At 36.1% G+C, this 15,306-nt stretch overlaps 1 protein-coding gene and 1 long non-coding RNA gene across 2 annotated transcripts in view; one reads left to right on the plus strand and one right to left on the minus strand.

Annotated features, from left to right (window-relative positions):
• LOC138708800 (uncharacterized) overlaps nucleotides 1-15,306 on the plus strand; it is a 199,453-nt gene that overhangs the window by 40,704 nt on the left and 143,443 nt on the right. The window lies entirely within an intron of this gene.
• LOC138708795 (probable glutamate receptor) overlaps nucleotides 1-15,306 on the minus strand; it is a 50,987-nt gene that overhangs the window by 18,202 nt on the left and 17,479 nt on the right. Inside the window, exons 5-7 of the mRNA XM_069838979.1 lie at nucleotides 14,394-14,558; nucleotides 11,624-11,862; nucleotides 201-418 (exon numbers count right to left, since the gene is read on the minus strand). Of these exons, the coding sequence (XP_069695080.1) occupies nucleotides 201-418; nucleotides 11,624-11,862; nucleotides 14,394-14,558 (622 nt within the window). The remainder of the gene's footprint in view (nucleotides 1-200; nucleotides 419-11,623; nucleotides 11,863-14,393; nucleotides 14,559-15,306) is intronic.

Raw genomic sequence — 15,306 nt, forward strand, 5'->3', positions numbered from 1 at the left:
CAGCAGAAGCATTTTTCCATTTATATCCGAAGGTCAAAAATATTCTTTATTCTCCCCCCCCCCCAAAAAAAAAAACTCTGGATGTCCTACTGAAATGACCTTCAGCTCCGTGAGTCAGCAGCGGTAGAATTAGATCGATTTCTTCTGTGAAGGAATCCCCTGTGGTTTTAATTGATTGATTATATGTGAAGTGTTCTCACATTGCTGGTGAAGTAGTGAAGGTGGTGCCGCAGCGTGCCCATCAGGTACGTGTTCTGAGCCAGCAAGCCCTTGAGGTCGAAGAAGGGGAACTCGTTGCGGTGGTTGGCCAGGAAGGAGATCAGCGTGCCAGAGTACGCGGCGAGCAGCACCAGCGCCGTCAGGTACGACACCCAGTACACCACGCGGCACGAGCAGGATCGCGGCGTCACGTCGTGGCCTGTCTCACAAGTGAATCACCGCTCATTGGTTGTCTAAAACATGGATACTGGTTTACATTGTGTTGTGCCGTACCCGAATATTGGAGAGCTCACCGGAGCTCTAAATCTGAGTCAGCTTACTTATTAGTAGACTTCATTGAATTGCCACACGCAGCATGCAATCAGGTTGCCGATGTACGGCAGTATAGAGGAGGTGGGCGACCTCCCGGTCTCGTAGTACAGGGACATCATTTTATTTTTACTTGCATTTTTATTGTACCTGCATTTCTGAATGTACTTCACTCCCACCCCTTCACTAATGTCCTTGCTCCCGTCAGACACACAAACTTACGGCCGCTGTTGCATTCGAAGTCTTCAAGTAGTGAAGTAAACACTGCAGTGTATAGTGTGTTTCATAAATATGGTTGCGTTTTCTATAGAAGAAAGAACCTATATTAATAATATCGCACTAAAAATTATATTCAAAGAAACGATAAATTCAATTTCAGAGAATATGCTTCAAAATGTTTTTAATAATATGCGTACTGAATTGAAGCCTGCATTGTAATGAACGGCAACCATTTTCAGCACTTGTTTAAAAATTCAGATTAGCTTTTTTGAATTGAGGTGGATAGAAGCAAAGGAATGCTAGTGACATTTGTAATAACTTGAGTTAAGTGCATCCAGTGTAAGCAAAAGTATCTAAAATTTTGGTGGCAAAGAGATATTTTAATCGCATCACACATTAAAATTTAAATAAAAATTTCACCGATTTTACGAAAGCTTAAATATTTAAACCCCATTTTCTGAAAAGTAACTTAAGTGCACGTACAGCCCTTTACTTATGACCCCCTCAATTTAAATGCACTCTCTATATTGTATGTTAACATCAATAATTAATATGCTAAATAAAGTAGACATTACATAACGAACATAGCCGCCTGAAAAGTTGAGTTTTTGAAAAAAAAAATGTTAGTACTCTACTGTATTTTGATAAATTCCGTAAAAGTGATGATCAAACTGAAAATCGTAATATCGTATTTCCCTACAACATAAATGGATACACTACTTTTCTCTCCTCCTATACCTAGTAAAATGATTTGTTTACATATTGCACTAGTAACATCAAACTCCTGTAATGGAAGGGGGCAACAGTGTTTCCGAGTATAGCCAGGTTAATGTTAAAAATGTTGGTAAAAATAAAGTGATGTCCCTGTATAAGCAGTTCATGTTAAGAGATGTGACCGGTCCAAATAGATAGAGCAGCTACAGCTAATGTATACCTATGTAAGCACTTGTTTTTGCATTACTGTGGTTGGAATAGTCAAAGCTTAACATTTGTTCAGTGCAGACAAGAATTCAATCAAACATACTACAATGAGAGGGTTGCTGTTCCAAACAATTTCCCCTGGAATACCCTTACCCCCGCAGCCAGTCTTGACCCGTTGGTTGGATGATTTTAATTATTATGCAGAACATTAAGGCAAAATAATGAAGGTAATTGATGAATTGGATAGCACAGACAGTTCCGCTGTTGCAGATGTAAAAGCATTGCCTTCTGAACAGCTATTGGAAGATATTCTGCTCATTGATTCTAGTTTTAAAATCGTGTCCAAAAGCATCATCCTGTTAGAATCGTCTAAACTACAACTCTCAGAAGCCCTTAATATAGTGGATAAAGTATCACAAACCGTTATCCAAAATAACAATTCACTAATTTAAGAAAAAGTGAAATGTAAGTTGAGAAACATTATTGCTAAAAATTCTGCCTATTCACAAGTTCGTATTATAAATTATGTACTATCAGGTCACGACAAGACGTCTGAAGTTGGTGTACTAAAAAGTAGCGGCTTTCCGTTTTTCAAATATGCACGTATTACATCGTGTGATGTTGAACGTACATTTTCCCAATATAAAAACTGTTTAAGTGACCATCGGAGGAGGTTACTTTGCAGTCGCTCAAAATGTACGTAACTCTTCACTGCAATGTACATATTCAAGGATGATGTGAGTATATTACATTAAATTTTAAGAGAATATATATATCTCACTACAAAATAATTGTGTATTTACATGTTTAGACATTTGCTACTTCAATGATCATTCATTATATTTCTTGAATGCAGGATACAGGTTTTATTGTAACCGCAGTATGCTGCTCAGTGTTTACATTAGAGGCATACTCCATCCTTTGCACGCCCCGTTCTCATACAGTCTATATCGCGTGCGCAGTAAACCTTACGACTCTCGTGGCAATTCCACAAGTCTACTTATTAGTATATTATTTTGTATATTATTTTATGCTCGACCATGCCGAAATGTAGTAATTATACACCTGGTAGCAGTCCTTTAATGCATGTCATTAAAGTTCAGGTTTTCGATTATTCTCCGATATGCAATCGAAAGACAAGTAGCAAAACGTCAAGCAGGCTGGAAATCCAATACTGTCGCAGAAGGTTATGTTCTGTTACTATAATTAGCGTTAATTGTAAATAATATTCAAATAAATTCAATTTGTCATCTCGTTTTTCAATGTCGAATTCAATTTCAAGGTTATATCAAGATTAATGTTTATATTACTCTCTAGATTATATCAAGGTCGTCGACATTCGTTGCCCGGAAAAAATCAATACTTTCGCGTCTGCGCACATCTCACAATTTACGAGATTGCACGAAGTCAGTTTGCTCCCCAGTCACATAAGAATAACATGAAAACTTATGAATAATTTCAAGTTAGAAATATAGTCGAGCATAAAAGTCGTATGAAACTTGCCTGTAATGGTAATTAAGACGCTCGTATGAAAATTATGAAACTCGCTTGCGCTCGTTTCATAAACATCCTCCCGTCTTAATTACTATCATTATAGGCTCGTTGCATAATGTACTATTAATGTACCGAAGTACATTATGATGTTTCCATGCAGATATTCTGCGTCATCTCTGTTTCACTACTCTTTCATTGTACGACGACGCAGAATATCTGCATGGAAACATAATATGTACTTCGGTACATTAAATAATATACATGATATGCGTAAATCACTTTGTGATTTAAGACGGCGCTTATTCCGTCGGATCCCTGCCAATCAGTCACTCTTAACGAGTGCACCTCTGCACATGTATGGACATTGTCCTACGTTCATAGACTTCTATGACGTAGATTAGATTAGATTAGATTAGATTAGATTAGATTTATTTATTTAACCTGGTAGAGATAAGGCCGTCAGGCCTTCTCTGCCCCTCTACCAGGGGATTACAACTATAACATGAACAATAAGATTACAATTAATATTAAATTTACAATTACAATTACAATAAAAATTAAAGTACGACAAGAATACCTGATTAATGAAAGCTAGACATTTTATCATAGAAGTTAAGAACAAAGAATATTTTTGTATTTACTAAATTACAAATTAAACCTACAATAACAAAATTCTATAGTGATGAAATTACCGGATATTGAGATATTTTGTGGTAGATTAAAAGAACTATTTACAAGAAACCATGTCTGAACGAGTCTCAATTACTGACCAAGTGCCTAGTAAGTTTGCGTTTGAATTGAATTTTATTTCGACAGTCCCTGATGCTAGCAGGTAGCGAGTTCCAGAGTCTTGGCAGGGCTATTGTGAAAGAGGATGAGTATGAAGAGGTGCGATGGGATGGTATTGTTAGTATTGTTTCATGGCGAGAGCGTGTGTTCAGATTGTGGTGGGAAGAAAGGTAAGTGAAGCGAGACGACAGGTACGAAGGAATAGAAGAGTTCAAGATTTCGAAGAGAAAGAGAAGTGAATGTAAATTTCTTTTCTTATCTAGTTTAAGCCAACCTATTGCTTCCAGGGATGGGGTAATATGATCATATTTACGAACATTGCTTACAAAACGTACACACAAATTATGAGCACGTTGAAGTTTCATTTTGTTGTCGCTGGAAAGGTCAGTCAGTAAAATGTCAGCATAGTCAAAATAGGGAAATACAAGGGTCTGCACAAGGGACTTTTTTAAGCAAGAGGGAAGATGAACATTTATCCTTTTTAGCACATGAATAATAGAATATACTTTTCTGCAGGTTTCTGTGATTTGCATGTCCCAGTTGAGATTATTATCCATGTGAATGCCAAGATTTTTTACCGAAGAACTGAAAGGGATATGCACTGTACTTACTTTAACGGGGGAAATGTCGAGGTGCTTTACAGCGTTGGTTTGCCGTTTGTGTCCTAATATGATTGCTTGTGTCTTTCCAGGATTGATATTAAGATGGAATTTCTTTGTCCATGTCACAATCGAGTCAATGTCTTCGTTCAATTTATCTATAGCGTCATTTATTCGATCTAAGCGGGAAGAGATGTAGCATTGAAGGTCGTCAGCATACAAGTGATAGTTACAATGCCTTACATGAGATGTAATATCACTGACATATATTGTGAACAACAATGGTCCGAGTACCGAACCCTGTGGTATACCTGATGTTATGTTAAGCCAGGAAGAGCTTCGATTCCCGGATACAACACATTGTTGTCTTTCCCGTAAGTAGGATTCGAACCAACTCACAGCAGTCTCTGACAAATGCAGATTTCTCAATTTATGGGTGAGCAGGTCGAAATTTACAGAGTTGAAAGCTTTGCTAAGGTCAAGAAGTGTTAGTATTGTTACTTTATTAGAGTCGATTGCTTCACGAATGTGCAGAGGGTGGCCACCAGAGGGAACCCAAGAGGTGGAACTTCGATCCGACACAGGGATGGGAATCCGGTGTGGCTTGTTAGTGCAGCGTTTCTCAAACTATGGTCCGCGGACCACCTCTGGTCCCCGAGGTCTGCTCTTGTGGTTCTTCAGAAAGTACAGAAGAAAAAATAAAATTCAAGGGAATTACGTATCACACTGTAGCTGAAAATCTCAGAGTTTGTAAATGACACATGGCAATCACCTTTCACTTTTTCTCCCAGTACTGACATTTTATGAAATTTATTACCCTGCCTGTCTACCGAATTCCCACTCTACTCTCAGCAACAAAAGAGGGATTTAAAGCACTATGAACGTGGTGTTTCTCGCCATCTTTTCGCTGCACATCAGCTGATGACATGTGGCTAAGTACATTGGCATATCTTTCAGATGTATTCTCAAAACTAAACGAACTAAATCTCTCTCTACAAGGTAATTCTTTGACTGTTCTCAATGCGCATGAGAAAATAGTGTTCGAGAGGAAACTTGGTTTGCGGGTCACTTCCGTAAAACAGAGGATTTTTTCACTATTTCCACCCTAGAGTCTTTTTTGGTTGAAAATGATTTCGTTATTGGAAAAGAATTATGCAATGACATATGTTCGCATCTCGAAGCTCTAAGGTCATAATTTGAAACTTATTTTCAAAGTAAATATGACGAATTTTCATGGGTTTGTGACCCTTTCATTGCGATATTGAAACTAACAAACTTTCATTGAGTGAAAGAGAACAGTTAATTGAACTCTCGAATGACACCGGACTTAAAGTGAAATTCCAAGCGGAAGGTATGGTTAATTTCTGGACCTCATCACAAGTGAAAAGAGAATATAGTGAACTGTACAATGGTGCTTTACAGATAATTCAGTTTGCTTTTACGTATCTGTGTGAGAAAGGGTTTTCATCACTAACTCTAATAAAAATAAAGTACTAAAATCGACTCGATGTATGTGACGATCTCCGACTTAAGCTTACCAGCATACATCCAAACAAAGAACAATTGTGCAGGAATCGGCAGGCTTATCCATTTCATTAATGTGAGTACCAACATTAATTATTTTGTTTAGTTAATAAGTTAAAGATTATCCAAACTCTAATAGCCTTGGTTTATTAAAAAACGAAAATGAATTGTTTCTATTAACATTAATTTAATTAGTTAATACTAATATAAAATTAAATGAATTAAATTAATTAATTAATTTTGTTTTAAAATATAAATATACTGGTATTAAATTATGCTACAAAAATGATAAATTTGCTTTCGAAGGGAACAAGAGTAAGGTGGTCCGCGGAACTGTTCTGACTTAAAAAAGTAGTCCCCACTTCAAAAAAGTTTGAGAAACGCTGGCTTAGTGGATAAAGCATCAGCACGTTCAAATCCCGGTGTCGGAGAATTTTTCTCCGTTCCACTACTCTTACTTATTAGTAGCCTACATTTTATCAATAATTATATTTGGTTTTATGTTCATGGAAGTAGCGATGGGGTGTGATTGGAAGACGTGTGATTTTGTCGCTGTGTTCCGACTGTGACCATAGTTATAAAATCACAGCTCGTCTTCGTCCGATGTGATATGATATTTATTATATTATAGTTCACAGACAAAGGACATACAAGTAATCATTTAAACCCTTACATTACACACGTTATATCGTCCGATATGTGATTCATAGCGATGGCGACTGATGTACACCCCTTGACACGGAAATTGGTCGCTGTTCAGAGACCAAGTCCCACCTCGGAATAGCTCGGGAATCATCGTGTGCGTTTTAATGGAGAGATTCGAAGCCCGGCCTTTGTAACTAAAAGAAAGAGCTCTACCGCAAAGTTATAAAGGCTTCATAGGGAATACGTCGTTTCGTGACATACAGACACGTCGCTCCTACGACTTGATTTCATTCTCGAACTTCAATTCTTAATACTTCCCAGTGTGAATCGCGCGTTAACCCGAACGACAGACAAATTTACGCTACAGGAGAGCGACCATTTTCCGTGTCAAATGGTGTACTGTTACGAGGCAACGAGATGATTCGTGACCAAACTCTGGAGCAATGTTCTTAAGCGAGGAAGCACAATAGCGGAAGATATTGTTACTGTTCGAGATGAAAACATTAATTCCGAATTCTCTGTCGGAAAGAATAAAGAGCCACCGGCGTAGCTCAGTCGGCTAAGGCGCTTGCCTGCCGATCCGGAGTTGCACTCGGGCGCGGGTTCGATTCCCGCTTGGACTTATTACCTGGTTGGGTTTTTTCCGAGGTTTTCCCCAGCCGTAAGGCAAATGTCAGGTAATCTATGGCGAATCCTCGGCCTCATCTCGCCAAATATCATTTCACTATCACCAATTCCATCGACGCTAAATAACCTCGTAGTTGATACAGCGTCATTACCAACGGCATGTGGCATTCTTATTAATTCATCTTCACTTGCGCTGACTTTACCGGTTGATCCACAATCACTTCTCCTTGTTGTATTTTCACTTCCGCGCCTCAGACTACCCTCACTGGTCGTTCTCTCAGTCTGTGCCCCAGCTCCCCAAACAGCATCTTCACTGAGTCCAGCCTCTTCTTCCATACTAGGTTTTCCTTCTTCACTCTTCTTTCTTCTAAAGGGATCTGTGAAAACAGTGCTGTTTAGTTTACTTAGGTATGCTCTAATATCATTCACTCCCGTAAGCTCATCAATTCTTCTATTTGTTATTTCTGATTTCTTCTGCCCACTTGATGAATTACTTTTCTTATCAGTCCTCTCTACGCTTCTAGACTCCCTGTTTCGTGATGCACTTCTGTTTACGTGTGGTGTCGATGATTCTCTATTTCCACAAGTCTCTATTTCGTTATTTCTGTTCTTGTTGCAGCAACTGAATAAATCCCCAGTGAATTAATTATTTAAGGCCTCTACGTTAACTATGTTTCCGTTTATCTTCATTTTATCTTTTACTAAAGTTGCCCTCAATCCTTTACCTCGAGCTTCTTTTAATATTGGAATTAATTTCTTTCTTTTCTCTCTAATTTCTTTTGCAAAGTCATTTTCTATGAATATATTTGTGCCTTTGAGTTGACGCGTATTGGCAATGATGTGCTCTTTGATAAAGTAACTGTTCAATTTCACAATAATTGGTCTTTTTTTTCCGTTACCGACTCTATACGCGTTATTAATCGCACTTATGTCCAAGTTTAGACTGAAATACTTAGTTAATAATTCTAACACTACGAAACCAGTATCAATTCCTTTTTTTCATGACTGCACTCTTCAACACCATAAATTACGATGTTATTAATTCTACTATCATTTTCCCATTTTTTAACTATCGATTTTAACACCACCTGCTCTTGGATAACCTCCTTTAACTTCTTTTCCACTTCAGTGTATCTGTTTACTAGTGTATCTATATCACTTGCTACTTTGTTTAGTAGAACACTTGCCTTTAGTCTGTCTTCTCTCGTTTCTTTCATGTAGTTTATCCATTCTTTTTGAAACACTTCATCACTGTAGACTCTTCCTTCTGTATCTCCAGGACCAGGGTTTAACTCCACATTTCCAATAATCAGTAGAATTGATAAAACAGCCGCGGCCACAAATATGTTGATTCTATCCGACACTATAGCATATTCACCTTTTGAACATCTGCAACACTGCCCTCCATTGAAGCACCCGATTCGCGTCCTGTAAGAATTTAGGTCGTCGCCCATACTTTCTTCACACGCTAACCTACTTGTATATGCTGCTTACTACACAACCGTTCTCTACGACTGCACTTTGTGAACTGACAGCTTCATTAAATAACCAAGTAAAAAAAAATAAAGACTTTTCTGTAAGGGCACTCGAATTAGACATGAATGTTATGCTCTGTAATAGTATAAAATACATCATTATTTAATTACAGAAATAAATCAAACTGTTCTAACTAACTAATATTTTTCAGATGATGTTAGGCCCTAACGTTGCGCTTATTTGTTGTCACTAATAGCATTCCCCTGTACGTCATCATATCACGGATCAACTCGATAGGCGACAGTTCCAGAGTCCAGACAATTGCAGGTCGGAAGATTAACTTGAAGGACAACATAACTGGGATCTAATTAATTTTCGTCTCACTCAAAAGGTTAACATCGTTAATTCTTTGATATTGGATTAATGATATGGAATATGGAAGCTAATAATAATAATAATAATACTAATACTTGCTTTTAAGGAACCCGGAGGTTCATTGCCGCCCTCACATAAGCCCGCCATTGGTCCCTATCCTGAGCAAGATTATTCCAGTCTCTACCATCATATCCCACCTCCCTCAAATCCATTTTAATATTATCTTCCCATCTACGTCTCGGCCTCCCCAATGGTCTTTTTTCCTCCGGCCTCCCAGCTAACACTCTATATGCATTTCTGGATTCGCCCATACGTGCTACATGCCCTGCCCATCTCAAACGTCTGGATTTAATGTTCCTAATTATGTCAGGTGAAGAATACAATGCGTGCAGTTCTGTATTGCGTAACTTTCTCCATTCTCCTGTAACTTCATCCCTCTTAGTCCCAAATATTTTTCTAAGAACCTTATTCTCAAACACCCTTAATCTCTGTTCCTCTCTCAAAGTGAGAGTCCAAGTTTCACAACCATACAGAACAACCGGTAATATAACTGTTTTATAAATTGTAACTTTCAGATTTTTTGAGAGCAGACTGGATGATAAAAGCTTCTCAACCGAATAATAACAGGCATTTCCCATATTTATTCTGTGTTTAATTTCCTCCCGAGTATCATTTATATTTGTTACTGTTGCTCCAAGATATTTGAACTTCTCCACCTCTTCAAAAGATAAATTTCCAATTTTTATATTTCCATTTCGTACAATATTCCCGTCACGAGTCATAATCATATACTTTGTCTTTTCGGGATTTACTTCCAAACCTATCTCTTTACTTACTTCCAGTAAAATTCCCGTGTTTTCCCTAATCGTTTGTGGATTTTCTCCTAACATATTCACGTCGTAATAATAATAATAATAATAATAATAATAATAATAATAATAATAATAATATTTTATTAGGAATATTTCATTATACAATTGTTCTCCTTTAACCCAAACCTAACTCGTGTAGGATTGCTAGTCCCCCATCGGATAGGATACGACAATGCTTCCCAGATATGGGTGGTACCGGGGAAATGAAATACCCTGGGCGAACCAAAATTTGTAACTGCTGCCTTGGATCACTAAAGGCTAGAGGAAGAAAATCTTGATAAAAAATTACCCGGTCCTCCAGATTGGGGGTTGTAGCGTTGAGCCAGCTCCTTAGTATACGTTAAAATGTTTAATAATTCTAAGAGACCCAAACGTAACAAAGCCGGACCAGAATAATAATAATAATAATAATAATAATAATAATAATAATAATAATGATCATCATAATAATAATAATAATAATAATAATAATAATAATAATAAGAAGAAGAAGAAGAAGAAGAAGAAGAAGAATGATAATAATGATGATGATGACGATGATAATGGAGACTTTTGTACCTTTAGCATAGTGTACCTTTGAACATTTTTTGTTTTTTATTTTTTGGTACTACCTAGACGTCTCAAACTGAAGTAGATTGTAGGGAAAGTCGCTAAGTAGCTCTGGTCGTAGTTTTGGTTTGATTTATTGCAAAATGTGAGTTCTGTGAACGAAAGAATCTTTTTCGGTACCAAAAGTAAACATTTCGTTCAATCATATAACATAAAACCCGATTGTTTTTATTACCATCCATTAAGTACAATGTGTTTCGTATTATCTGATGAGTAATAACATATTTTAATTTCCGTGATTTATTCGAATCTCTAGTTTTGGGAGCCATATTTGTTCAAACGTGCATCCTCTTGTACCTTTGAACACTGAACATCTTGTACCATGGAACATGTTCCAAAGTACACGATACTATCGGGTTTTGTCTTCTTTTATATTAAGATCATTTCACGGAGTAAGTCTGGAGTTAAGAGTCCCCCAGTTGATCCGGATGCCTTGAAGAAAGCTGTTAAAGCAGTTATTGTTCCTCCAGGAAATAAAATCTAAGCCAGGGAAGCCTGCTCTGGTTTATGATTGCAAATACATTTTAAATATGATTGTCAGTTTTTACAGCTATATTCCCACCTATATTCCATGTGTTCCAACTTACAAGAGTGTATGTTCTAAGGTACATGAACCTGTTGTACCTTTGCACACATTACATTTTATTTTTTCCATCCTTAATAGATGTGTAGAACAGGAAAATATATACACGAAGTTGTAAAGGAATCTTCAATAATTATATAAAGTATTTTTAATTTAAAAAATGTCATTTCCCAAAATTAAAAGAAAATAAAATATGAAAAGTGTTTAAAGGTACAACAGTCTCCCCTAATAATAATAATAATAATAATAATAATAATAATAATAATAATAATAATAATAATAATAATAATAATAATAATAATAATAAATAGTAACATCTAGTTTGATTATTGGCACTATTTTATTTATCATATTGTAATTACCTTGTTGACAGAAAATGCCAAAAACGTAGAACAGTGACCTGGAAAGAGAATAGCTTTGGGTAGTATCGAATCCTTCAGTGCTGGCGTAGTGTCTGCCTAATTGGTTGAACCCTGCTAGGCATGCAGCCAGCACGACGATCGCCAGACAGATGGTGTACCACAACCTCGCTGAGAACGGCCCTACATAGCTGCTTAGACCCATGTCGTTGACCCCTCTTGGTTTCACGAGAATGCGTATTCTGTTGGGAAAATAAATAATACATTGCCACTGAAATAATCCGAAAGATGCTTGTCCTTTTTTATACAAGGCCGAGAAATAAAATTTCGCTGAGGAGAAATATTTTATTATCCTGCCAGTAGAGCAGGGAGCGGTGACCAAAACTCGAATGGCAGTGATTACACGCGAGAGAGAGTCTAAGAAGTAAGGAGACGGGGGAGAGGTACAACTACAACCAGTGGTGGTTCGTGCACTAACATTGAGTTCTTCATCAACCCCGCGAAGAAAAATCGCAAGCTTTGCTGTGTCAGTAATGTCACTGTCATCAAGAACCAATAAAAAATATATACAAATTTTCTTGCTTCTTTTAAATATTCCTCATGAACACAATCAGAAATTTCCTGAATTCTCTTCTGGATATTTAGTCGAGAAATGCGCAGATTTTCAAAATTAATTAATAACTTTCATTGGACAGATTATTTCAGCCACCTTAATCATTACGCTTTTATTAAACTCTCCTTCGTTGGAAGGCTTAAGAGAACGGGCTATTTCGTTCGCCGACAGATAGCTGGCTTCCTTACATTTTGTTTACGTCATCTTTCTCTTCATGACGATGATTGAAGGCTGATTTCAGTTCTTTTGAGTTTAATAGCTCGTTTCATTACTACACTAGCACGTAAAATTCAATCAGTTTCTCTATATTATTATTATTATTATTATTATTATTATTATTATTATTATTATTATTATTATTATTAAATCAATAACTAGTAAATAACTGATAATAGTCACCAAAAGATTAAAAAAGGAATTAAAATGGAGATATAGCGTAGTAAGTATTTTGTGCAAGATCGTGCGTATTTGCTTGTTTTCCGCACAGAACCAATACGCGGTAAGTGTGAAATACCACATTCAGTATTCCCAACGTAACACACATAACAATTTCCCTCTTCTTACCGCTTAAGCGCGACATTCATTTTACTGCTTTAGGCTTTTAACATATTATTTTTAGAGACGTTTAACATAGTAATAATTATAAATTGGAAACTTACCACTGCAATTTCACCTAAATTGCAATGTTAATTATTGTTTTTAAATATTTGCAAAAATTAAGTAAAGTCTACTACTCCACGAAACCTATTGCATTCCTGATGCAAGTAACATTAAGGAAGCCGTGCAAAAATCAACAAGATTCCAGATGCCGATGTTATTACTGCAATATGTTATATAAATACTATTCTTAAAATATTAAAATGAAAAATAAATCATTACATAACCTTACCGTTTGTTTCAAGTTCGCATTTATAGACTGGGGGGAAAAAAAAGACAGACGTATATCACGGTCTGCTGGAGTATAGTAAACACAGAAAACATTTTATAACAACAATGTTGAAGAAAGATATTTTGGTTTTCCGAAGTTGCCGCCATTAAACAGAAACCAACATGGAGATTTCATTGCAACTAATTAGAAATTCGTCTTTCAGGTATGTAATAAACGATCTTCGCACAAAATAATGTACGATACACGAGCGGTATGTTTGTTTTCATGTTCTCGGAAATTAAAAAAGCTCAACTACGTTTCGCTTTTTCAATCTTTTCCTCGACCATGAAAAGTCAACATACCGCTCTTGTAACGTATATTAGAACCAAGATCGCATATAGTAAACAGTAGGCTACTGAGTTAGTGAGTATAATACGTTCCAGAAATATGTTCGCGTTTTCCAGTGACGAAAGAGCTTTCAATATTGAATCATATTTTCGCACAGGTACTGTCCGTTTGCCTACGTCGCATTCCGATTTCCCCCACCTGCTTCTGCTCGCCCCTCTGTAAAAGCTGGGCTGTCTTAGCTCTATTCTGAAAACATTAATTTCTGTTAGGAATTGGACGTTTACGTAATATTATACAACTGTTTAAAATAACTTAAATAAAAGGGCCTCGTTAAGTAATTAACTGTCACGTGATTTCCCCCCTTTCTACGATCCTATGCACAAAAGAACTGAAACCTTTATAGAAATGAACGGCCACCATTTTCTAAAAACGTGTTTCAATATTCATATTATGATTATTTTTCAGTTTAATTTCTTTCTCTATATTGTACGCTAATGTGTTGTAGACAGAATAATATACACTGCATAATGAATACGTTCGCATGGATAACTCAGTTCGTGAGTAAAAACACTTATTCTTAATACAGTACTGCATTTTGATTAAACAAAAACCTAATGAAAATTATCGAACTCAAAATCGCGATATTTCCTAGTTTACGTAAATGGATGAACTACTTTTCTTCCCTCCTATACCTAATAGAGTGATTTGTTTGTGTTTTACGCCAGTATCATCGAACTCCAGTCGTGGAAGGGGGCAGCAAACTGTCTCCGGTTCTCTAAAGGTATAGCCAGGTTAATATTAAAAATGTTAGTAAAAATAAAATGATGTTCCTGTATTATGTGTATTTTAAGGGTTTGGAACAGTAAAATATCTACTGAAGTTTAATTAATTCATGAATTTTCGATAGTGAATTAATTGATGAAGTTGACATTCTGTTTAATTACCTTGCTGTGTGCGATGGTGTCGTGTAATCCACTTTTCCGAAGGTACTTTGGAACATAGGAAACGAATCTACAGCTACGTCCAGATTTTCTTTGTCGATTAAGTCAATCATTTTGTAGTATCGTGCGTTAGGATCGCCTTCTGTTGTATATTCCACGAAATCAGTTCTGTAACAAAATATTGATTAAGCAGGCTGATGACTTGTTCACACTCCATAGCTGAGTTGAGTTTGATTGTTCTTCAAGATATTTTTATTTTAATTCGAGCGCTTTTTCATTAATATGATTTATTGTGCAAGCTCTAATACTTCTATATACAGGGTGAACCTTAAGTAATGTCCTTAATTTCAAGGGGTGTTCTTATAGATATTTCAAACAAAAAAAGTTAAATAAAATTTTTCTCGTTTTTGATTCCTTTCGAGACAAAAATTGTTTGACATGAAACATTTTATAACTTGTTTTGGGAATTAATTCCTAATATGCCCAGTCAGTTTAAGGGAGCAGTGTATTATGATAATAAATTATTGAAAGAATTTTAGTTTTTTCCTTTAAATGTGTAAACATTGATCCGAACAAATTTATTAATTTTATTGCTAGTAAGTTTGAAATGAATACTAGTTAATACAATGAAAGATAACCTAGCCCACTCCTGAATGAGTAAGACTCGTGCTCAGGAGGGGATTCCAATACAGACAAAAATAAAATTAAAATTGAGAGTGAATACAGATTAAATAGTGTTTAATATGTTTAAACCCAAACTATAAATCCAATACAAATTTTTATTATTATTTTTATTAATTTGGAGAAGATTCGTGGTTAAAATAATATTAGAATAAAATTTGTTTAATAATCTGGGACCTTGACTCATGCTCTGATAAAAAGCTGCATTGGTTTTACATTTAGGTTCAGATAAACG

This window comes from Periplaneta americana, chromosome 11, assembly GCF_040183065.1.
Source record: "Periplaneta americana isolate PAMFEO1 chromosome 11, P.americana_PAMFEO1_priV1, whole genome shotgun sequence".
NCBI lineage: Eukaryota > Metazoa > Arthropoda > Insecta > Blattodea > Blattidae > Periplaneta > Periplaneta americana.